We start from the raw sequence: 22001 nt of genomic DNA, 5'->3' as shown, positions 1-22001 counted from the left end.
GGTGCGGGGAGGGGGGTCAGGGGTGACTGGAGGGGCGGGTGCATGTGGGGCGGGGTGGGGGGTGACAAGGAGGAGAGGTCAGCGGTGCTGACTGTTCCTGGTTTGGAAAATGTGTCCTGCGTTTGGTGACTGTAAGGCTGTTCTATGGTGGAGGGAGGGGTAGAGGCGAGATTCCGTTTTAGAAGGGGCCGAGCAGGGGTGGGAGGTGAAAAACGAAGACAGCTTGGCTGCCGACTTTGGTTGTGAAGGGAGGGGGGGGGGGGACGGAGCTGGAGGCGGATGTGAGATTTAAAAGATTTAAAAAAACAAAGAGACTAAAGCATTTGTAAATGCCAATAGGAAGACTCCAGAGGATTCAGGGTGGTCAGGGCACGCGTGGTGGCTGGGGGCCCTGAGACTGGGATAGTGAATGGGGGCGGGGGTCTGAGGAGCTAGGAGGGAGCCGCCCCGCCCTGCAGGAGGAGGGACCTCCGAGAGGACCGGCCGGGGCAGCCAGGCTGCTGGGGCAGGTGTGGAGGCCGGGCTGCGGGCCCCTGGCGAGGCCTGCGCACAGGCTGGCCCCTGGCCCCGACTGCCCTGTTCCCTGGTGAGTGTGGGCTCAGGGCTGAAGCTTCTGCAAATGCGTAAGGACCGGAAACCCCTCTCTCGGGCAGGACCGCACTGCGAAGGGCAGCCAGACAGCCGGACGTTTGCCAACGAGGAAATGGCACCTGCTTCTTATGGTCCCCATTTTCTCCTGAGGATGGAGAGCGGAGGCCACAGAGCAGGGGTGGCCGGGACTGGTGAGGGTGGGAGCCCAGGGGGTCCTTCCTCCAGGGCGGGACCCCTTTGAGGTGAAAGGGGGAGACCCTCCTCACACCAGGAGGAAGGCTGCCCCCTCCCTGCAGTGGGAAGGAGGGCGGTCGGGAGCAGCGGGGTCAGGGAGCACAGATAAAGCTCTGTTGTGGTGTAACACATGGGCACGTTTTCCTGGGGTCAGCCGGGCACGCATCCCAGGCACTGTCCCCGCAGAGCCATGGGGTCCTGGGTTGTGGAGGCGCCTCTTTCTTGGGGGTCCCGTGCTAGCAGCATCCCTGCCACCTGAGGCCGCGCTCCGGTGCTGGGAGCAGAGCGGCAGGTGGGGCAGAGGGGGGTGAAGAGCTGCTTCAGTCGTTATCCGATATCCGGCTGACATGGCAGCTCTGAGCCTCCAGCTCTGTGGATCCCCTGGAAGCCCAGCGTCTGGAGCTGGCGCCGGGAGACCCGGGAGAGGGCAGGAGAAGCGGGGAGGGGCAGAGGGACATGGGAGCCAGGCCAGGAGCGGGGCCAGCAGGACGCCCAGCAGGGTCAGAGGCCCGGGGGCCAGCGCAGGGCGTCTCCCCGGGGCTGAGCAGGCTGGGCGGGGACGGGGTCAGAGGTGCCACAGAGGCCCACGGAGAGCAGGGAGGAGCTGGCAGAGGAGGCAGCCAGAACCAGGGAAGCGCAGGGACCTCCCGAGGTGGCAAGGTCAGAACCTGCACCAAACCCAAGGTCGGCTGACTGCGCCACACTGAGGAGGGAGGATACAGAGCGGAAGGGCCGGAGGTCAGGGGAGGAGCCGAGGGGTGAACATGGCACGTTGGCAAGAGGCTTCGCTTCACAGAGGGCCGTGTTTCCGAGGCCAGGCCCTCCCTGCTTCTGCCCGTGAGAGTATGGTAGGCATGCAACAGCTCCAGCCGGGAAGTGACAGGGAGGTGGCTGCAGAAGGTAGGGGTCAGGCAGGCCATCGAGGATGAAGGAGGGGGGACAGGTGGAAGAGATGCCAGCAGGGCTGCACAGCAAGGGCCACCAGACACCTGTCCATGTTCACCCAGCCCCACCAGGGCCCCGGCGAGGGGCATGATCCTGGCTCCCACCCTTTCTGGCAGTGGACTCGGGTCTGTGTCGCCTCTGAGACAGAAGGGGGGCCTTCGTGGAGCCATGTCTGGCAGGTAGGGTCAGAAGCACGTGGGCATCACGTGCCATGGAGTCCCCTCACTCCCCATGCCGGTGCCAGCTCCTGACAGCTCTGGCGGGGTCCAGCCAGGTAGCCTGCGGGGGACACGCTTCCTCGGAGAACCAGAGAGGAAGGAGGGGCGAGCTCTAAAGACAGAATGGACGGGGAGGGGTGGGCCAAGGGGAGACGGGGACAGACAACACCCCCCACACACTGGCTCTAACGACACAGAAAATGCCATGATTCTCCAGGGGAGGCAGAGACATGGTTTCTGAGGCCTGAGGCCCTGCCAAGGCCACAGGACACGTCCTGCCTGGTGGACACTCCTCTGGGGACACTCTGCAGGGAGGCCGAGCAGGAGTCAGGCCCCGTCCGTGTCAGTGACCCGCGCTCTCCCCTCCCTCCCGCAGCTCAACATCTTGGTGGACACGGGCAGCAGCAACTTCGCAGTGGGGGCCGCGCCCCACCCTTTCCTGCATCGCTACTACCAGAGGCAGCTGTGAGTCCAGGAGCTGGAGGGGAGAACTGCGCCCGGTGCAGGGCCAAGGGGGCTGCGGGGAGAGAGGCTCCTAGGATCCTTCCTGCCGGGGAAGGGGAGAGAGGAAGTGACGTGAGCAGGACAGCTGAGTGGGGTGTGGGTCTGAGGGGCGTACTGTGGGAAAGGGTAAATTGAGAGGCAGCCAGGAAGTTCTTTGGGGTGGAGAGCAGGCAGCCTCCTGTGCAGGGAAATAAGCTCTGAGCAACCCCAGGGTCCCCTTCTCTCCTGAATGGGAGGCGGGGGCCTCGCTCCACAGCCTCCCATCTCGGTTTCAAGGCAACACCAACCAAGTGTAGGGTGAGCAGGCTGCAGTGAGCGCGCCTGCCGTGTTCTCGCCCAGGGGTCACTCTCGGTGGCTCTGCACCATTCACGGGAGTGGAGAGCGAGTCTTCCAGAAACCCCACTGCCTGTACCAGTGTCAGGACTGTGGGCTGAACCGCCTCCTCCCCATCAGCCAGAGGCCAGCGCCGGGTTTAGACAACTGGTGGGAGGGAGGGTTGAAGTGGTCTTTAGGTAAGAGGCTGCGAGGGATCCTAGAAGCAGGACATGGATGTCTGTGTGTGAGCAGAGGCTTAAACCCATTCATGGACTTCCAGGACGATGCCAAAGGCACCTCCCCACTGCCGCCTCCCCTCAACTCCTCGTCTGGAGGAAGCAGTCAGGGCGCAGGGCCTCGGGGTCGATGAAAGGCAACTCGTGTAGGTCCTTGTCCCAGGCCTGTCCCTGTCCTCCATCACACTCACACACACATACACACATGCGCTGGTCAGCGGTGCAACTACACCCAGGTAGGGGTGTTGATGGGCATGTCCCACACATGTAGGTGATGTGTAACCTACATGCTCGGCTGAGATGCTGTGCCAACCCCTTCTCTGGAAGAACTTGTCGTAGAGGCTCCACATTTACCCCTTGGCACTTGGTCTACCACTCGGATGGCACTGCTGGATCCCAAGGCAGCAGGAGAATCAATGGCTCCTTTTCTCTGGGAGCTTGACAGAGCTGGGGTGGGTGGGGAAGAGATGCCACTAGCTGTCCCTGCAGCAGCAGCAAGTACAATACACAAAGCCTAGACTGTTCTGCCCTGGGCCTGAGCTCTACATCCAGCAGTGTGAGCCATGGGGACAGGACAGCGAGCCCAGCAGTATGAGGCATGGGGACAGGACAGCGAGCCCAGCAGTGTGAGGCATGGGGACAGGACAGCGAGCCCAGCAGTGTGAGGCATGGGGACAGGACAGCGAGCCCAGCAGTGTGAGCCATGGGGACAGGACAGCGAGCCCAGCAGTGTGAGCCATGGGGACAGGACAGCGAGCCCAGCAGTAGCTCCCTCATCTGTTTGCCAGGTCACTTTACACCATTATGGGTGGTGGGCCCCCTAGAGTCTGGTGAGCAGCCTGGAAGCATTTACCTAGAATGCCCCTGAGGTAAGCCAGGCGGCTGGGAGTTGCTCTGCTGCTGGACCCTGTACCAGCTGTGGTCATGCACCCACAGCGCTCTGCCTGTTTTCACAGGTCCAGCACATACCGGGACCTCCGCAAGGGCGTGTATGTGCCCTACACCCAGGGCAAGTGGGAGGGGGAGCTGGGCACCGACCTGGTGAGCATCCCCCATGGCCCCAATGTCACTGTACGTGCCAACATTGCCGCCATCACGGAGTCAGACAAGTTCTTCATCAATGGCTCCAACTGGGAAGGCATCCTGGGGCTGGCCTATGCCGAGATCGCCAGGGTGAGTGGAAGAGGCCGAGGTCTGGGCAGCGTGTCTGCACACTGCTTGTTACACAGGGACGGACTTGGGGAAGAGAAGGGGAGGGAACTAGCCGAGGAAGGGAGCATCCGTCTAAAGGCGGTCTGAAGCTCATCCGGGTAGAGGGCACAACTGGTACAGAGCAGGCTTGGTTTCCAGACTCTATGATCTGTGGAGTAAGAGGCCCCTGAAACATGATGGGCCATAGATCTGTAGGCCCTCAGTACTTCCTGTTTGCATGGCGTCCTGCTGCTAATCCCAGTACCTCAAGACGGTCTTTCCCAAGGAACATCCCCGCCTTTGCAATCACACCCCCCCCCCCCCCCCCCCGGGTGTAGGCAAGAAGCTGGCCTCTGTGTGAGGATCCCTCCTCTTTCCACCACAGCCGGACGACTCCCTGGAGCCTTTCTTTGACTCGCTGGTAAAGCAGACCCACGTGCCCAACCTCTTCTCCCTGCAGCTGTGCGGCACCGGCTTCTCCCCCAACCAGTCGGAAGTGCTGGCCTCAGTTGGAGGGAGCATGGTGAGTAGGTCCTGGGAGAGGGAGGTCCTGGCACTGAGTAGAGATGGGTGCCACCTGCCTCCCGTCCACAGTCTTGGGCTCTGCTATTTAGTATCTATATTCCCCAACCCCACTCTGTCCATCCTGTCTTCCTGGCATTACTCCAGAAAGGACTCAAGTCGCCCATGGTAAACCTGGAAAGAATCAGAGATGATTAGAAGGTTTCAAAGGAAAGGGAAATGAAACCTACTGGAGTAAGATTATTCAGTCTGGTGATAAGGCAGAGATGTAAAAAGTTTAAAAGTCTATTTATTAATTAGGACAACTGGTGAATGGTTTTCCATCTCCAACAAGCAGAAAAAATAAAATTTATAGAAGCAAATAATCATTAATTCAACATTTATTGTGCCAGTTTAGGTTTAAATAACTTCATCTAAAGGACTGTGATTCTGAAACAAATAATTAAAACTTCTAGAAAGTCTCTTCCCCTGAACACATTGTTTTGATGTTGCTTTTTCAATGTTTTTATTGATTTCAGAAAAGTAAGGGAGAGGGAGACAGAAACATCAATGACATAGAATCATGGATTGGCTGCCTCCTGCACACCCCCTATTGAGGATCTAGTCCAGTGGTTCTCAACCTTCCTAATGCCGCGACCCTTTAATACAGTTCCTCATGTTGTGATGACCCCCACTTTCGTTGTTACAAATTGAACATAATTAAAGCATAATGATTAATCACAAAAACAATATGTAATTATATGTGTCTTCCAATGGTTTTAGGCGTCCCCTGTGAAAGGGTCGTTCGACCCCCAAAGGGGTGGCAACCCACAGGTTGAGAACCGCTGGTTCTAGTCTAAAACCCCAGGCATGTGCCCTGGTTCTTAGGTTGATGCTCAACCACTGAGACACACCACCGGGCATGAACACATTCTTTTTTTAAAATATTATTTTTATTGATTCCAGAGAGAAAGGGAGAGAAAGATAGAAACATCGATGAGAAAGAATCATTGACCGGCTGCCCCATGCACACACCCCGCTGGGGATCGAGCCCACACCACGAGCATGTGCCCTTGACCAGAATCAAACCTGGAACCTTCCAGTCTGCAGTCCAATGCTCTATCCACTGAGCCAAACCAGCCAGGGACATGAACACATTCTCAATACATTTTAAACTATGTCACTCTGGGGCATGATTTGATTAGAAGCAGGATGAGAAAGGTGGTCTGTGGAGGGCCTACCCACTCCCACAAGTTCCTGGTCCTTCGCTTGCTTTTAGGGTGACTTGCTGCCCTTCGTGCTGGGACTCAAGATACCTGCCTTTTTCTCCCTAGATCATTGGGGGTATTGACCCCTCGCTATACACGGGCAGCCTCTGGTACACACCCATCCGACGGGAGTGGTATTATGAGGTGATCATTGTGCGGGTGGAGATCAATGGACAGGATCTGAAAATGGACTGCAAGGAGGTAAGAAGAGCAAGGGGGCACCAGGGAGCGGTACAGGGCGTGGCGACAGGGTGAGGTCAGACCCTGGGTTAGGAGGTTGGAAGGACAAGGCAGGTGCAGGACCTGCAGGAAAGCTCGGGGCTGAACCTACAAGTCAGGAGCACAAGGGCCACACAGGGGACCGGCAGGGCACTTCACAGGGACCACCTGGCGTAGGACTTCATAAGAGTAAAGCTCGCCGGGATCCATCATGGCCTTGCTTCACGGCCTGGTTTGCAAAAGGCAGTGCGATGTGATGGTGAACGGGAGTCCAGCTTTGGGTTCTGGCTCTGCCCTTAGCAAGTGTCTGCCCTTAGGTAAGTTACTGTCGGGTTTGTTTCCTCTGCAAAAGAGGTAAGAACAGCGTCCCGAGTGTCCATCCCAGTACCCGGCACGCAGCAGAAGCCAGGAAATGGCAGCTAAGCGTGGGTCTTCCTCACTTAGGTTCTCAGTGCGTGCTAAATTAGAACAGATATAAAAGTACTACGAAAAATTAAAACCACCATACAAGGTACTTTTATTTTTAAGATTTGGAGAACATCTTTCCACCCAAGATAGTAAGAGCATTTACTAAATGCTCCCTGTGTGCCAGGACCACTGCAAGCACTTCGCATGTATTAATTTATTTAATCCTTATAATAACGGTGAGGTAGGCACTATTATTACCCTTTAAGATGGGGAAACTGAGCCACTGAAGTTAGGTAACTTGCCTAAGGATATACTCCTAAGAAGTGGCAAAGCCAGGATGCCAACCCAGGCAGCACCTGACACCGTCAGACGAACCCTGTGACTCTGGCCAGAGCCTGGCCTCGCACACAGCTCCTGAGTATTCTAACCTCTCTTCTCCCTCTCAGTACAACTATGATAAGAGCATCGTGGACAGTGGCACCACCAACCTTCGTTTGCCCAAGAAAGTGTTTGAAGCTGCGGTCAAATCCATCAAGGCAGCCTCCTCGGTCAGTGGGGCTGAGTCGGGGGTACAGAGATGACTCGAGTCCGAGGGAGTCTGTTGAGTCACATCCTTCAGGAGCCAAGTGTCCCCCTCAGAACCTTCTACTTAGACTCTTTCGTGGGTGTTTGCTCTCACACAATCCCCCTCGAACAGTGTTGGCCTCATTCTCCCACTCTCCTCCTCTAATTCCTGGGTTCAATGGCCCTTTCCCCATTTGGATATTCCAGGAAAAGCAAAGGCCAGTGAGTGTGATCTGAGGATGGGAGGTGAGATGGTGGCAGGGGCTGTTTCCTCACTGTCTCCCTTTCTGCCCGCGGCAGACGGAGAAGTTCCCGGACGGCTTTTGGCTGGGGGAGCAGCTGGTGTGCTGGCAGGCAGGCACCACCCCCTGGAACATCTTCCCGGTCATCTCGCTCTACCTGATGAGTGAGGTCACCAACCAGTCCTTCCGCATCACCATCCTTCCACAGGTGCGTCCCTCCGCGAGGCAGCGGCCCCAGGAGACAGTACATGTAGGGAGATGTCAGTACGTGGTTTCCCAGAACTTGGAAGACATAGATGAGTGTCCAGGGGTGAAGGGCTCGTGGAAAAGCAAGCCCTCGGAGCTCAGGGATGCCGACAGGAAGAGCGGCCTAAGGACACAGCCACTAGAAGGCAGAGGTGGGGTGCATGATGGAGCGAGGAAGACACTCTGACGCTTTGACTCCTTATCCTTAGCAATACCTGCGGCCAGTGGAGGATGTGGCCACATCCCAAGACGACTGCTACAAGTTCGCTGTCTCCCAGTCGTCCACGGGCACCGTCCTGGGAGCTGTCGTCATGGAGGGCTTCTACGTGGTCTTTGATCGGGCGAGAAAGCGGATCGGCTTTGCTGTCAGCGCTTGTCATGGTGAGCGCCAGGGTGCGGGTCAGTCTATCCATGTCCCCCCTGTCCAGCAGGCAGCAGATCTGGGCCCCGCCAGTCTGGGAGGGAGGAACAGTTGCCTCGAGCCAGAGTCAACAGGTTGTGCCAAAGCCAGAGGCAGCGCCTAAGCTTCCCACTGCCTGGCGTGGTGCCCCTGCCTGCTTGGGAGCTTCTGCTAGACGCCAGGAGCAGCAAGAGCTGTCAGGCACCTGGAGGAGCTCAAGAGCAACAGGCTACAGTGTCCCTGCCACCTGCCGGAGGGGAACTTAAATGCCATTTCAGAATGGTAGCGGGTGCCCTGCCCAGGCTTCACAGTGGTTAGAGCACTGGCCCATACACCAAAGGGTCATGGGTTCCATTCCCAGCCCCAGCCAGGGCATGTGTGGGAGGCAGCTAATTGACGTGTCTCACATCGATGTTTCTCTCTCCCTCCCCCTTCTCCTCTCTAAAAAAAAAATAATGGAAAAAATATCGAGTGAGGATTAACAAACAAAAGGTCGCTGTTCTCTGTGGCCTGGAGGAGATGTGCCTCCACCTGGCACTGCTTTCTACAGCTCCTCGGGGTCAATTTCAAAGCCTGGTCGGGAGGTCCTTTTCTTGCATAATCCAAACTGCGGTGTGACACTGAACTGCCTGCTCACATCTGCCCTTTCTCCAGTGCACGACGAGTTCAGGACGGCGGCGGTGGAAGGCCCGTTTGTCACCCCGGACATGATGGACTGTGGCTACAACATCCCACAGACAGACGAGTCAACCCTCATGACTATAGCCTACGTCATGGCCGCCATCTGCGCCCTCTTCATGCTGCCACTCTGCCTCATGGTGTGCCAGTGGCGCTGCCTCCGCTGCCTGCGCCACCAGCACGATGACTTTGCTGATGACATCTCCCTGCTGAAGTGAGGAGGCCCATGAGCAGAAGACAGAGCATCCCCTGGACCACCTGGGTGGTTGGTTCGACTTGGTCACAAAGAAAGAGATGGCACCTGTGGCCAGAGCACCTCAGGACCCTTACCCACCCACCAAATGCCTCTGCTTGACAGAGGAGGAGGAGCTGGCAAGGTGGGTTGCAGGGACTGCACCTGCAGGAAACAGGACAGGGAAGAGACACGCTCTGGTGGCAGGAATATGTCACCTCAAACTTGAGTTGGGAAGTTCTGCTGCTGGAAACTTCAGCCTGATCTTTGCCCACCACCCCTTCCACCCTCCCACCCAAAGCATTCCTCTCTCCTCAGTTCCAGAGTGGGGACACCCCACCGGTCACCCCGGGTGTCTACAGGGCCCAGCCCTGCTTCCCTGCTGGCCCAAGGCAGTAGGAGCAAACGCACAGTTAGCTTTTGCTTTAGAGATAGGAACTGTATCAATGAGCTTAACATTGGTGCAAAGACTGCCTCTTGAATTAAACAAAAAAATAACCTGACTGAATGTTTGTACAAATGGTTGGAAGAGGAAGAGAGGGAGTGTGAAGACAGGGGACACTGGGATGGAAGCAGGAGAGGTAGAAAGGACACCGCCAGCTCCTGTTTTAGGCTTCACCTCCAAGACAGAACCCTCTCGTAAACAGGTGTTGCTTCCCAGAGTTTTCTTTGCTGTGTTTGCAGCCTATCAAAAGGGAGGTGGGAAGAAGGGCTTATTTGCCAAAAAGCTCTTTTTAGCTCTTAAATTAAAAGTGTCCACTAAGAAGTTCCATCTAACAAATGAATTTCTACCTTATTGATTCCACTTGTCTCTACCTGGACGCTTTGCTCTACAAACGCTCGGTAGCCGTGTAACGTCCCAACCCTCCCAAACCCCAGGCGTCCTCTGGGAAAGCAATGGGAACAAAGCAACTGAGCGGGGCTGGGCCTCGTCTTCCTGGGCACCTCTCCACTCCCTCCCCCAAGCCCTGAGACCTCGGAGCTCTGCAGCTGAGGTGCTAAGAAGAATAGACAGGAGCACTCTCCTACCTAATAATCCTCGAAAGCGGAATCCTAAAGATGCATTTCACAGGCACAGGGGTGATGCCCTTCACCCGCCTGGAGTTCTTCCTGTTCAGCTGTAAGATCTTTACATAACACAGAGCCGTTTCATTGCCTTCTCACCCTAGGTCTCAGCCGCCACGTATTTGGCTAAGGCATCCCCAGTGGCACAGGTATTGGAGCCAGAATGTCAGAACATAGGGCTCGTTGACTATAGCACCGTCACCTTCAGCGTCCAGGCTGCCTGGAGAGAGGATGGGGCCTCGACTTCCTTCCTTCCTTTTCCACAAGAGCCCCTCAATTTCCTTTTCTCCTGTCCTGCTCTCTACTCCCCACTCCTAATAGTACTTGGGTATCCAGGCTACTTCTTGCGCTAAGTACTGGGGACGAAGTTCATTTCCTATCCGTTCTAACACAGTCAACTGTGATACCAGTGTGAGTGGAAAGCAAATTTTCCCAGTATACCCACTGGGCTCATTCCTCTGTGGTCTGCACCCTGCTTCCAGGTAAGGGGCCTGCTGAGTGTGCGTTACCTGAGGGAGAGGGAACTACAAGGAGGGCCCTGGAACCCTGGCTTCAGCCAGCTGCCACAGCCACACACAACAAATCAAGAACACCGAGTGTAGTTTCTATCTGGACTCTCTTCACTCCCCTGCACCTGGTGCTGTTTCGCTGACAGGAACCCCCCAGAACCACACAGACTGACAGGAAGACTGGAGACTGCCCGCTCCAGCTCGGAACTTACTGTGTAAATAAACTTCCAGAATTGTTACCGTGAAATAAAAATGCCGCATTCTGCTTTATAATTTCTACCCATGTTGGGAAAACTGGCTTTCCCCAGGTCTTCCCAGGGCACACAAGTTAGCCCCTTCATTAGTAAGCCCCACTGTCCTCTTTTCCTTTCAGAGAAAACTTGGGCTCTCTTTTAAGAGTAACTTCCTTTCTATCCTGGAACTACAAACTCTAAAAAAAAAAAAATTTGTTTTGAAAACAGCTTCTTGCTTGCAAAAATATGTATTCTATATCTCTATTTTTAAATCTATTCCAGAAAAATGACTGTCCCATCTCTCCTCACTGCACTAGGCCATTTCCTGTTGGTGTGCATGGCTTTAGCACTGCAGGCCAAGGGACAGAGGGATGAAGGGACAGAGGGAGAACAAGGCTGGCCCAGACTCAGGGCTGCTTTCTGACTGACCCTGACTAAGAAGAGAGCAGCGATGCGGCCCCAGGTCCATGCACGCCTCTCCCCACACTGTCCTCCAGCTACAGATGGCTTTCCAGGTTTCTACCAGGAAGCAGTTAAGCCCCTCACTCCCTCCTTTGGCTTCAAAGATTTGTGGAAAAGGAACAGAATATTCTTTATACCTCCTGAAAAGCACTGCAGGTGGCCATGGGCTGCTGCAGTGGGAAGGGAAATAAGATATTAAGATAACAAGATGAAAATGACTCCCCCACCTTCCCCCGCCAAGGGAAAGAACAAAGGAGCTAGTCCTCCATTGGCGCCTTCCCCCACCCCGACACTACCGCACGGGAGTCACGCAAGTCCCATCAACCAAGGCAAGGAGGTTCTCTGACCTCCGCAGAGGGGCGTATGCAGGCCATCTCAGTGACCCTGCAAGATGCCAAGGAGCCCTTGGGAGATCTAGCTCCTCCCTCACACTAATGCCAGTTAACAAACCGGGGCAGTAGGAGAAGACAAAGAGTACGTCCATGAGCTGACAGGCAAGGATGAAACAAAGAAGGAAAAGAGTAGCAGAAACGGAGAGGAGAGCATTTAGATGGATATGCAAGGAAAAGTCTTTGCTACCCTAGTGCACTGCTAGTGCGAGCGAGCATTTCCACGTCCCAGAAATGAAAAAATTCAGCTGTTGGTGCTATATTAATCTCCTTCCCCTGGAGCTATTCTTAAAAAAATTAACACTTCGTTTTTAGTTGTTTAATTCCACAGAGAAGAGTGCTGAAGTCACTTCTGGTAAGAGTAAAGGTAAGAGGAGGCGAAAGCTCTAACAGAGCCCCAGCGTTTCGGGGTACAAGCCAGAAAAGCTCAGTGGCAGAGGGGAACACTGATCTGGTTCTGGGTGGCTACCCAGAGAACACATGACTTCTCAACCTCAAACCCACCTCCCTTCCCAGCACTGGGGTCTCTATCTTCCCCGGAGCAGAAACACGTGTCCCCCATAGCTCTCTTGCTTCAAAAATGAAAGCCCAGCATCTCAAGATCATTCTGAAAATAATTTTGCACAGACATCTCTCCTCAACTGGAGCGCATCCAAGTCACCAAACAACTTGGCTGTGAACGACTGCCTTAACCTTCAGGGGGAGGGTTAGCCAGACAAGAAGACCAGAGGGAAGGGAAGAGGGAGGCCTTTGTAAGGCTGGCCGCGTCGGTGGTGGCAAGGGGTGGCTTCCGGAGCAGACCTTCAGATGGTGCTAGTTTCTGAAGAGATGACTACTGAGGAAGTGGGGTGAACAGAAGTGGGGGCGTGGGGACCTGGGACCTGGTTATGCTGTTACTCTTGGACTGTGAATTCTGCTGTTGTAAAACAGAATATTCTGTAAACCTAAAGCCTATGTACAAAACATAAGCATTAACACAGTAAAATACTCAGTGAAAAGTCAAACTCTTAGGGTTACATTTTTTCCTCCATCAGCCTCATTGCATCCGTTTGGAGAGTCGCTAGGACACCAAGGCTTCCAAAGGCTTTCCGTAGTCAAGGCGGCCGGCCGGACAGAGGGTGAGCACCAAGGTTCAAATCTGCACACATGAACCTTAGGAAATGGACTAGTGGTTGAGCCAAATCAAAGCAGGATAGCCTTAGAGCTACAGCAGCTTCCTAATGGTTTTTATACTGTATTTGAAAACAGCCTTAGGCAGGAATTTCATAATTTCAAGGCCAAACTAAATATCATCTTAGCTACAATCTGCATCCCCCTAAAGGAATTGCAAGCTGAGGGGGACAGACCATTTTTGCATAATATACATACTTTCATTACGAACATTTGAATACAGACTTTCTATACACACATTTCCTATATAATAAAAATGTACATGGCATGAGTATACGTCACTGTATAAATATAGAGTTTTAGAAATCTTGAACCCGCGCTTCCTGTTCACATCAGCTTCTCTTCTTCCTCCCCAATCAGGTCCATCATTTAAGAGTTGGGCAAAAGGGACAAGTGTCATTTGTGTTGGTCTGGGCCCAGAATTTGATGCACTGGAAATAAAGAAAGACACACCTCAGGTTTATCTGGAAAGATGGAGGGAGGGAGGGAAGGAGTGCTATTACGGTTTAATGGGTCTAAGGACTACTTACTAAGTCACCTCCAAAAGAATCTTCAGAGGTGGACCTGTCCTTTCATAGGGAACATTAACAACCTGCTAATAACAGTGTGCAGCTAGCTTTTTGTTGAATATCCAGGCTGTTCCTTCTAATGATCCATTCAGGCTTAGATGAACTTCCATCTGCTAATACACATCACCTAAAATCTTATTCAGGATTTTCCCTTACCAAGAACTTAGATGTAAATTCAGTTTCTACCTACTGTTAAAACACAATGAACAAAATATAGTAAAAAAGGAATCATCCCTGCTGCTATTAACTCTGCTTGGTAACAGTAAGTGATGGGAATGATCGTCAGTGTGGAAAGATAATCTCTAATAGACTTCAATTCTGTTAATGGAGTTACTAATTTCATACCCAGGCTCTCTATTCCATTACTCTCATCTAAGTGGTCTTCTGACAATGCTGCATTTGAAACAACAGTTAGATATGTATATCTTATTGTCAGTTTCTCAAGAAAGTGACCTTTCAGAGCTCTGGTACGAACTGCTTATCAAGTCTCCTAAGGGAACAAGGTAAAAGGAAGCTGGAAGATCCCAGCTGCAGTATCCTAAATTCTGCTGATGTTTAAGCCACAAGTTACTAAAAACCTTATGTTTAGGTTTGGTTTTGTTAATCCTCACCTGAGGATATGTCTACATGCCCAGACCCCGGAGGGAGTGGGGGCTGAAGCCACGGGCTGAGGCTCTCACCACTTGACACACTGGCCAGGGCAATATGTTTAGATATTAATGCTGAGCATCAACACTAAAATGTGCAAGAGAAATTCTCAGTTGTCAGTAAATAAAGAGTTGGAAATGGGGAAGGAATGTAGCACCCACCTCCTTATGTAACACGTGGGTACACGCCATTGGATGCAGCTCGCTGGGCTGGACCAGCTTCTGGCACATGAGACACAGCTTACAGGTGGCCGGAGCCTGCAGAACAGAGGAGGACGGGCAAAGGGTAAGACAGTAAGAAACCTCTGGGTCTCCTTCCCTTTCATGCCCATGACTCCACCTAGTGTTTCCATTCAACAAAAAGATTTTACACCAGAAGAAGTAAAAGTTCAAATACAGATTCTTGCCAAAAGTACGTACATTTTCCCAGTTGTGGCTGCCAACAACCCGGCTGATGAGAAATGGTTTCCTCCTACCCTCCATCTGTAAACCAGCCCTCCCACTGACATCACGCCCCACCTTTACATCCTAGTTTTCAAAGAAAATGAATCTTACATGTGAAGACCTTCCAGGATATGAAACTTGTGCAGAAGGCAAGAACATTGGGGTATTGATTTGGGCCAATGGGGCAGGGAACAAGGCCCGGATCCGACCGAGTGGCTGTGGGAGAAACATTGTGAGAGTAAGGAGAGTCTCAGTCACAGGGCCTGTAACTAAGGAAATCACTTACTCCCAGCCCAGCAGAGGAAGAAGCAGACTGCGCACTCCTGGCTGCAGCAGGTGCTTCCCTCCCCAAGTTTTTCTCAAAACTGCCTCTTCCTCAACATCTCCGCAGGTCTGCGCTCTCCCTGCAGGACCTTGTCTTACCTGAGCACTTGCTGCCACTCGCTCATGTTCTGCCAGTCGTGCAGCTACCAACTGGATCAGTTCCTCCATGGTCAGGCCTGCCATGGTGGTACGTGCCGTCTTGATCTGCTGAAGAATGTTGGTCATCTGGGCCCTAAAAAAGGGGGAGATATTTTGTTATACTCGTAGGGAACATCCATAAACCTCTCCTATGCCCCTCTGACAATTTTTTATTAGTCCTTAAAGACACTTACTTATTGCATTGTGGGAACCGAGCCAGCAGTTTTTCCAGGATCTTCTCTAGTTTGTCTACTGGTTGGGGCCGGGGAGTTTCAGTAGAAGCCTTAACACCGCCCAAGCCTGGGGGAGGCGGGATGGAGGCGGCAGGGGGCATGTGTGGACCATGGGAGCCAACAAGGGAACCCAAGCCAGGGCTATTTCTCCCATGGGAGCCAGGAATGGGTGGGGAAGGCTGGTTGGGCTGGGAAAGGGCAGGGTTCAGGATGGGGAAAGACAAGGAACGGGGATCTGCACTGGGCATAACCATGGGCATTGTGACCTGCCCAATGGAGAAGGGCATCCGAGGAACCAAAGAGGGATTGGGCTGAAACACCTGAAGCATGAAGTCTGTCTGCAGAGGGGAAGAGGTGGAGGATGCAAGAGAAAGGGAGAAATCAATGAGCAACTCTTACACCAAATAAAACCAACAATAACCAGTATCTTCTTTACAAAAACAAGTGAAGGACTCTGGTTTTGTCACAGAAAGCCTGACTACCCAAAACCTACATTCTTACCTCGGACGGGGGCGGAGGCAGAGTGGGAGTAGGGATCTGAGGAAGGCTACTCAGCTTGGCCCCATTCCGCACTAGCTGGATGTGACTATTAAACTGGTCCTAGAAAGGAGGAAAGGAAGGGATGATCCTTCACTGACGAGCTGAGTGAGCCTCCCTAGAAAGACAGCACCCACCATCCAGTCTGAAGAGAACAGAGAGAGCGGCAGATAAGCTCTCGTGGCAAAGCAGAAGGTCCCTGCCCCTCACCAGCTTAAGTACAGCCTAACTCAGACTCAGTGCTCCCCATTACTACACTTACCCGAACATTCTTTTTCATCATCCGAACTCCATTCAGTCTTGTCTCCCACTCCTGTTTGGAACGAACTGTGTCTAGTGTTGGGGGAGTTGACCTTTCAAGAAACCAACAGGAATTTACAGAATTAAAGAAAACCTAACTCTCAACGCTCTGAGATAGTCTAAAAGGAATGGCCAATGGACCGGAAAGAAGAGGTCGAACCAGATGGAAGAGAAGGCCAGGGATCTAGGTCGTGTGCCTCACTTTATCTCCAGCATCTTTTAAGCCAAGCATTGGAGAAAGAGAACCAACCACTGAGACAGGGGTCTTATCTGCCTGAGAAGGCCACAGGGTCCTGCAGATTCCATGGCAAGAAGAGAAATGACTACATAAGAAACAAATCGCCAAGGATATTTGATATGCTTCCATAGCATAAAAGATACTGTTTATACAACTGGGAATAATACAATAGAAAATACAAATAATACAATAGAAAACACAAAACGAGAAGACTGCAGAGAGGAAGAGTTAGAGAATGCAGAAGTTAGAATACAGGAAGAGAAATCACAGAACAATTACTACTGCACAGACAGGGATGACCTTGAAATTCCCGTGATGATACAGCAAGTGCCAGACTAGCTGGCCTAGGGTCTCAAACCCTTAAGAAATCAAAACAAAATCCACAGCACTGCAGGACCACTAACATTCTAGAATGGGACGATACCTACTTGAGGTAAGTAAGGTGCAGCTCTGCCTCTTTTTCGGCTTCTTCTAGCTTCAACACCAGCAATTCTTTCCGACTCTCTAGTGATAAGATCTAGGAAAACCACACACACATACTTGACTAATTTTAAATATACAGAGCTTAGTTAACAAAATACTTAGTGACTATATGGTGTAATACTTACATGGCTTACTGGTTAATGCTATATCAAAAGGATTTACCATCGGGAAGCCCAAAATCAAAGCCTTCAATATAGCAACTCTTCTCACCTCTGCCTTCCAGGCCCGTTCTGTCTCTTCCATAATGTTCTGATTTATTTCACCATCCTGATTCTTCAGTCTATCCAGTTCCATTTCCCACACCTCTCTGGAAGATAAGAAATGAAGAACAAGACTAAGGGGAGAAAGACAGCAAGGCAAAGTAAAACCCAAAATTAGTCTGCCAAGTATGTTACAGGAAGTCTTACTCTAAGTAGTAACTATAGATATAGACAAATAATGTTTCAAGTAGTCTGTAATTGCACAAAGGCAAGTAAAATCTGAACGTTAAAATGTTCTTATCTCCACTTGCTAAAATAAGGTTACCCAGACCAGGAAAAAGAGTGTCCTTGGAACTAAAACCCACTGCAGGTAAAACGTCCTTCTATGATCAAGGAGGGCTCAAAATCATTATGGCATCCGTCTTATTTCCAACTTATCTGGAGAACGCAGGACGAAAAACAGGGATCCATTTAACACTAATCTCTAAGTCACCTCTAAGCACAGTTACTGGGTTACTGACGTTATTAATCTCTCAGCTGCAGTGAACATTCTTCAACAGGAAGAAACCTTCTCTTTAGATTTCAGGACCTCACACTCCCATCCGTCTCCTCCCTGCCACTCCCACCCCTGGAGTGTAATATCCACACCGGGTTAGGAGGACAGCTGCCTGTCTGCCTAGTACTGAAGGATTTCCCAGGATGGGGGACAATGAAGGGACAGAGCCAGGAAAAGAAATTCCTTATATTACACTTGATTGCAATAAGCTTTATGGCTGAAAGGAACAGGATTATCCAGATCAGTCGACAGAATAATATAGAAAAGTTTAAATTATTTTAAAAAGGGGAAAAGGTTGAAAAGAGCTACATCTTTAAAATGTTCCCAGTTTTCTTCAGTGAGAGAAACAGTTTTATTCATTCCTCTTCTGTGTTCTTAGTAGCCTATGTATTTACTTAAATTATCGCAGTCCCTTCTTTCGCTTGGCCCATGCTCCACACATCCTGTGCTCTGCTTCACAGATAAAGTACTGGTGTGTTTGTGCGTGTGTATGTGTCATACACATACTCACTGATTCACTAACAGGAGTCTGCCCCTCTACTAACAAGGTCTATTTAATGTAACAGAAATGACTAGGTGGGCATTTTCTTCCTTAATCCCCATGTGTTGTGCTCCTCAAACTAACTTCCTGCCAGAGGAAAAATTCTCTAATAGTTATTTAGACAAAGGTTTACAGTAGATGTGTTTTCCTGCTATAACACAAAGTCCTCAAGTTAAAAGCTATATGAGAAGTCAAAATTCTCTTAGCATAAGAATATGTAAAATACGTTGTGGGGTCAATCCATGATTTCTTTAGCCTACCAGTCACTCTTTGACAAAGATAATTATAGGTAAACATTAGTTGCCTTCTTTGATCAATGTTATCCTTGAAGATTATAGATGCTCACTGAATATCTCTAACTTCATTAAATACATTTGTCAATGACAGATAGACACTTATATTAGAAAAATCCTTCTACCATGTCCATGGAGACATTCCACATATTCACACACACAGCTTTTCCTTTGGGCATTTGGCCACATCTACTTCATTGGATCCAACAAGACAAAAGGGACTACTAGCAACCACAACAACAACAACTGCTAGCAAACAACTTTAAAAAATCATAAAAATGCCCAGCCTTATATGTTAACTAACCTGTAACATATACCAGATTTCATTTCACTAAAGAGTACTACTACCTGCAACCCATGCTAGAAAAAAATCAGTTCCCTAGATAGTAAAAAGAAATCCTCGGTAGAATAGAAACAGTGCACTGAGTCTATTGTAACTTTTTATTTTTACTTATTTTTTTATTGATTTTAGAGAGGGAAGAAGGGGAAGGGGGGAGGGAGGGAAGGAGGGGGAGAGAGAGAGAGAGGGAGAGAGGGAGAGGGAGAGAGAGAGAGAGAGAGAGAGAGAGAGAGAGAGAGAGAGAGAGAAAGAAACACCGATGTGAGAGAGATACATACGTCTGACTAGAGATACGTCCAACTAGAGATGGAACCCACAACCTAGGTATGTGCTCTGACTAGGAATTGAACCCTTGACCTTCTGGTGCATGGGATGACGCTCCAATCAACTGATCCACACCGGCCAGGGCTATCGTAACTTTTTAAATGCTTCATTGAATTTCTTTCAAGTCCCATGTTTCTATTATTTTAATAGCTAGTTCAGGGAATCAACAGTTCAAATGAATAAATCCTACCAGAAGCCTGACTTATTGTAGACCCCAATGTTTGCATCATAATTTAAAAATTAATTTTATTTTTGATCAGGTAAATAATACAAATTATAAAAAGTTTAGAAATACAAAACAAAGAATATAAAGCCCTAGCCTGTTTGGCTCAGTGGATAGGGCATCGGTTCTTGGACTGAAGAGTCCCGGGTTCAATTCTGGTCAAGGGCATGTACCTTGATGCAAGTCTTGATCCCCAGGCCTGTTTGGGGCTTGTGTGGGAGGCAACCAATTGACATGTCTCTTTCACATTGCTATTTCTCTCTCCCTCCCTTCCACTCTTTCTAAAAATCAATGGAGAAATATCCTCGGGTGATGATTAACAACAACAACAACAAAGAATATAACACAAAGGTTTTAACTCTTCTATTTATTGGTTGTATAAACCTAGATAAGTTAATCTTTCTTAGGCCTCAGTTTCATCTGAAAAATGAGTAGTACCTATATCACAGGATTCATGGGAGAGTTCCCTGAGAAAACACACATAAAGAATTTAATATAGTGCCTAAAACATGGGATGTATCAAAAAAATACTTTTTTTAAGTATTCTTAACTCAATTTCTCACAATTACACTACTAACGAGGAACCATTGTTATACTTTTTTCCAGTCTTTTCAAATAGATATTTATGTAAGTACTAGAGGCCCAGTGCATGGATCCATGTACCGGTGGGGTTCCTCAGCCTGGCCTGAGCCCTCATAACCCTCTCATAACCAGCAGTCTTACATCCCCAAAGGGATGTAGTAGTGCACAAAGCGGCAGGTGGCTGGGAGGAGCCTGAGCCCAGGGCCGGGCACTACACCACTCCCACTCATCCTGGCCCTGCTTGGTAGCACTGCTGTGGAGACGGGAGAAGCTTGCACTGCCACAGCTGCGCTCGCCAGCTGTGAGCCCAGTGTCTGGCGCCTGTAGGTCAGCTGAGCGGCGCTCCTGCTGTGGGAATGCACAGACCACCAGGGGGCAGCTCCTGCATTAAGCATCTGCCCCCAAATAGTGCACATTGACTGGTTGCTTAGGGTTTTATATAGACTAGAGGCCCAGTGCATGGATTCGTGCACTGGTGGGGTCCCTCAGCCTGGCCTGCGCCCTCTCGCAATCCAGGACTCCTTGGGGGATGCCGGACTGTTGGTTTCGGCCAGGAACCTGTGGTGTTCGGGCTGAAATCGACAGTCTGACATCCCCTGAGGAATGTAGTAGTGCACGAAGTGGCAGGTGGCTGGGGAGGAGTCCGAACCCGGGCCGGGCACCACGCCCTGGCAGCTCAATACCGCTTCCAAGGAGGCAGGAGAGGCTCATGTTGCCGCAGCTGCGCTCGCTAGCCATGAGCCCAGCATCTGGCGCCCATCAGCTCAGCGGTGCTCCCACTGTGGGAGCGCCCTGACCACCAGGGGGAAGCTCCTGCATTGAGCGTCTGCCCCTGGTGGTCAGTGCATGTCATAGCGACCGGTCAAACAGTAGAACGGTAGACCAGTCGCTTAGGGTTTTATATTATCCTATATAATAAAAGGCTAATATGCAAATCAACCGAACGGCGGAACAACTGGTAGCTATGATGTGCACTGACCACCAGAGGGCAGACGCTCGACGCAGGAGCTGCCCCTGGTGGTCAGTGAGCTCCCACAGGGGGAGTGTCACTCAGCCAGAAGCCCTGAGCTGGGCTCATGGCTGGCGAACACAGTGGTGGTGGCAGGAGAGGCTCCCGCCTCCATGGCAGTGCTAAGGATGTCTGACTGCCAGCTTAGGCCGGCTGCCTGTCAGTCAGACATCTCCTGAGTGCTCCCGGATTGCGAGGGGGCACAGGCTTGGCTGAGGGACCCCCGTCCCCGACCTAGTGCACGAATTTCGTGCACCAGGCCTCTAGTAGATATATAATGTACAAATCCATTGTATGTTTCTCAACAAAGACTGCAATATTTATCTTACAGCCTAAGTGCCCATCAGCAGATGAATGGATTAGAAAACTGTGGTACATCTACACAACAGAATACTATGCTGCTGTAAAAAAGAAGGAATTTTTGCCATTGGCGACAGCATGGATGGAAATGGAGAGCATTATGCTAAGTGAAATAAGCCAGTCAATGAAAGAAAAATACCACATGATCTCACTCGTTTATGGATAATTAAGACCATTATAAACTGATGAGCAAAAATAGATACAGAGGCAGAGCAACATCGAACAGACTGTCAAACTACAGCGGGAAGGCTGGGGAGGGTAGGGAGGTGGGTGGGGGGGTAAGAGATCAACCAAAGAACTTGTATGCACGCATACGAGCATAACCAATGGACACAAGACACTGAGGGGCATGGGAGGCTAGGGGAGTGTCAAGGGGAGAAAAAAAAGGAGACATATATAACACTCTTTGTAATACTTTAAGCAATAAAACAATAAAAAGATATTTATCTTACTCTTTCAGCCTCATGTATTTTTCTGTATCATTAAGTATTTTTCAAAAACATCTTCCTTCAGAGAAACTAAAATAAATGTAGTATACACTTGTTCCACCACAAGTTCTGGTAGAAATCAGGTGATTTTATTTATTTATTTATTTATATATATATATATTTTTATTGATTTCAGAGAGGAAAGAGGAGAGGGAGAGGTAGATAGAAACATCAATGATGAGAAAGAATTATTGATTGGCTGCCTCCTGCATGTCCCCTAGTGGGGATCGAGCCTGCAACCCAGGCATGTGCCCTTGGCCAGAATCGAACCCAGGACCCTTCAGTCCCCAGGCCGACTCTCTATCCACTGAGCCAAACCAGGAAGGGCGAAATCAGGTGATTTTAAAAGAG

General features: G+C 50.7%; 2 protein-coding genes across 8 annotated transcripts in view; one reads left to right on the top strand and one right to left on the bottom strand.

Annotated features, from left to right (window-relative positions):
* The window catches only part of BACE1 (beta-secretase 1), a 28686-nt gene extending 19190 nt beyond the window's left edge, over window positions 1-9496 (top strand). For 2 of the 4 annotated variants that reach the window (XM_081098542.1, XM_081098543.1), the window contains exons 2-9: window positions 2365-2453; window positions 4001-4217; window positions 4621-4758; window positions 6071-6205; window positions 7078-7179; window positions 7496-7645; window positions 7893-8064; window positions 8738-9496. In XM_081098542.1, the coding sequence (XP_080954668.1) occupies window positions 2365-2453; window positions 4001-4217; window positions 4621-4758; window positions 6071-6205; window positions 7078-7179; window positions 7496-7645; window positions 7893-8064; window positions 8738-8979 (1245 nt within the window). In that variant the 3' untranslated portion in view covers window positions 8980-9496. The remainder of the gene's footprint in view (window positions 1-2364; window positions 2454-4000; window positions 4218-4620; window positions 4759-6070; window positions 6206-7077; window positions 7180-7495; window positions 7646-7892; window positions 8065-8737) is intronic. The other 2 variants (XM_081098545.1, XM_081098544.1) reach the window with 1 other exon arrangement.
* A 3503-nt stretch (window positions 9497-12999) lies between these two features.
* RNF214 (ring finger protein 214) overlaps window positions 13000-22001 on the bottom strand; it is a 60979-nt gene continuing 51977 nt past the window's right edge. For all 4 annotated transcript variants that reach the window (XM_081098539.1, XM_081098540.1, XM_081098541.1 and 1 more), the window contains 9 exons: window positions 16945-17041; window positions 16680-16768; window positions 15976-16066; window positions 15678-15776; window positions 15138-15514; window positions 14905-15037; window positions 14593-14697; window positions 14200-14295; window positions 13000-13252 (listed from right to left, as the gene is read on the bottom strand). In XM_081098539.1, coding sequence (XP_080954665.1) covers window positions 13187-13252; window positions 14200-14295; window positions 14593-14697; window positions 14905-15037; window positions 15138-15514; window positions 15678-15776; window positions 15976-16066; window positions 16680-16768; window positions 16945-17041 — 1153 coding nt within the window. In that variant the 3' untranslated portion in view covers window positions 13000-13186. The remainder of the gene's footprint in view (window positions 13253-14199; window positions 14296-14592; window positions 14698-14904; window positions 15038-15137; window positions 15515-15677; window positions 15777-15975; window positions 16067-16679; window positions 16769-16944; window positions 17042-22001) is intronic.

This window comes from Myotis nattereri (assembly GCF_964212035.1).
Source record: "Myotis nattereri genome assembly, chromosome: 9".
Taxonomy (NCBI): domain Eukaryota; kingdom Metazoa; phylum Chordata; class Mammalia; order Chiroptera; family Vespertilionidae; genus Myotis; species Myotis nattereri.
Note: the sequence above shows the minus strand (reverse complement) of the source record. Positions and strands in the feature narration are given on the sequence as shown.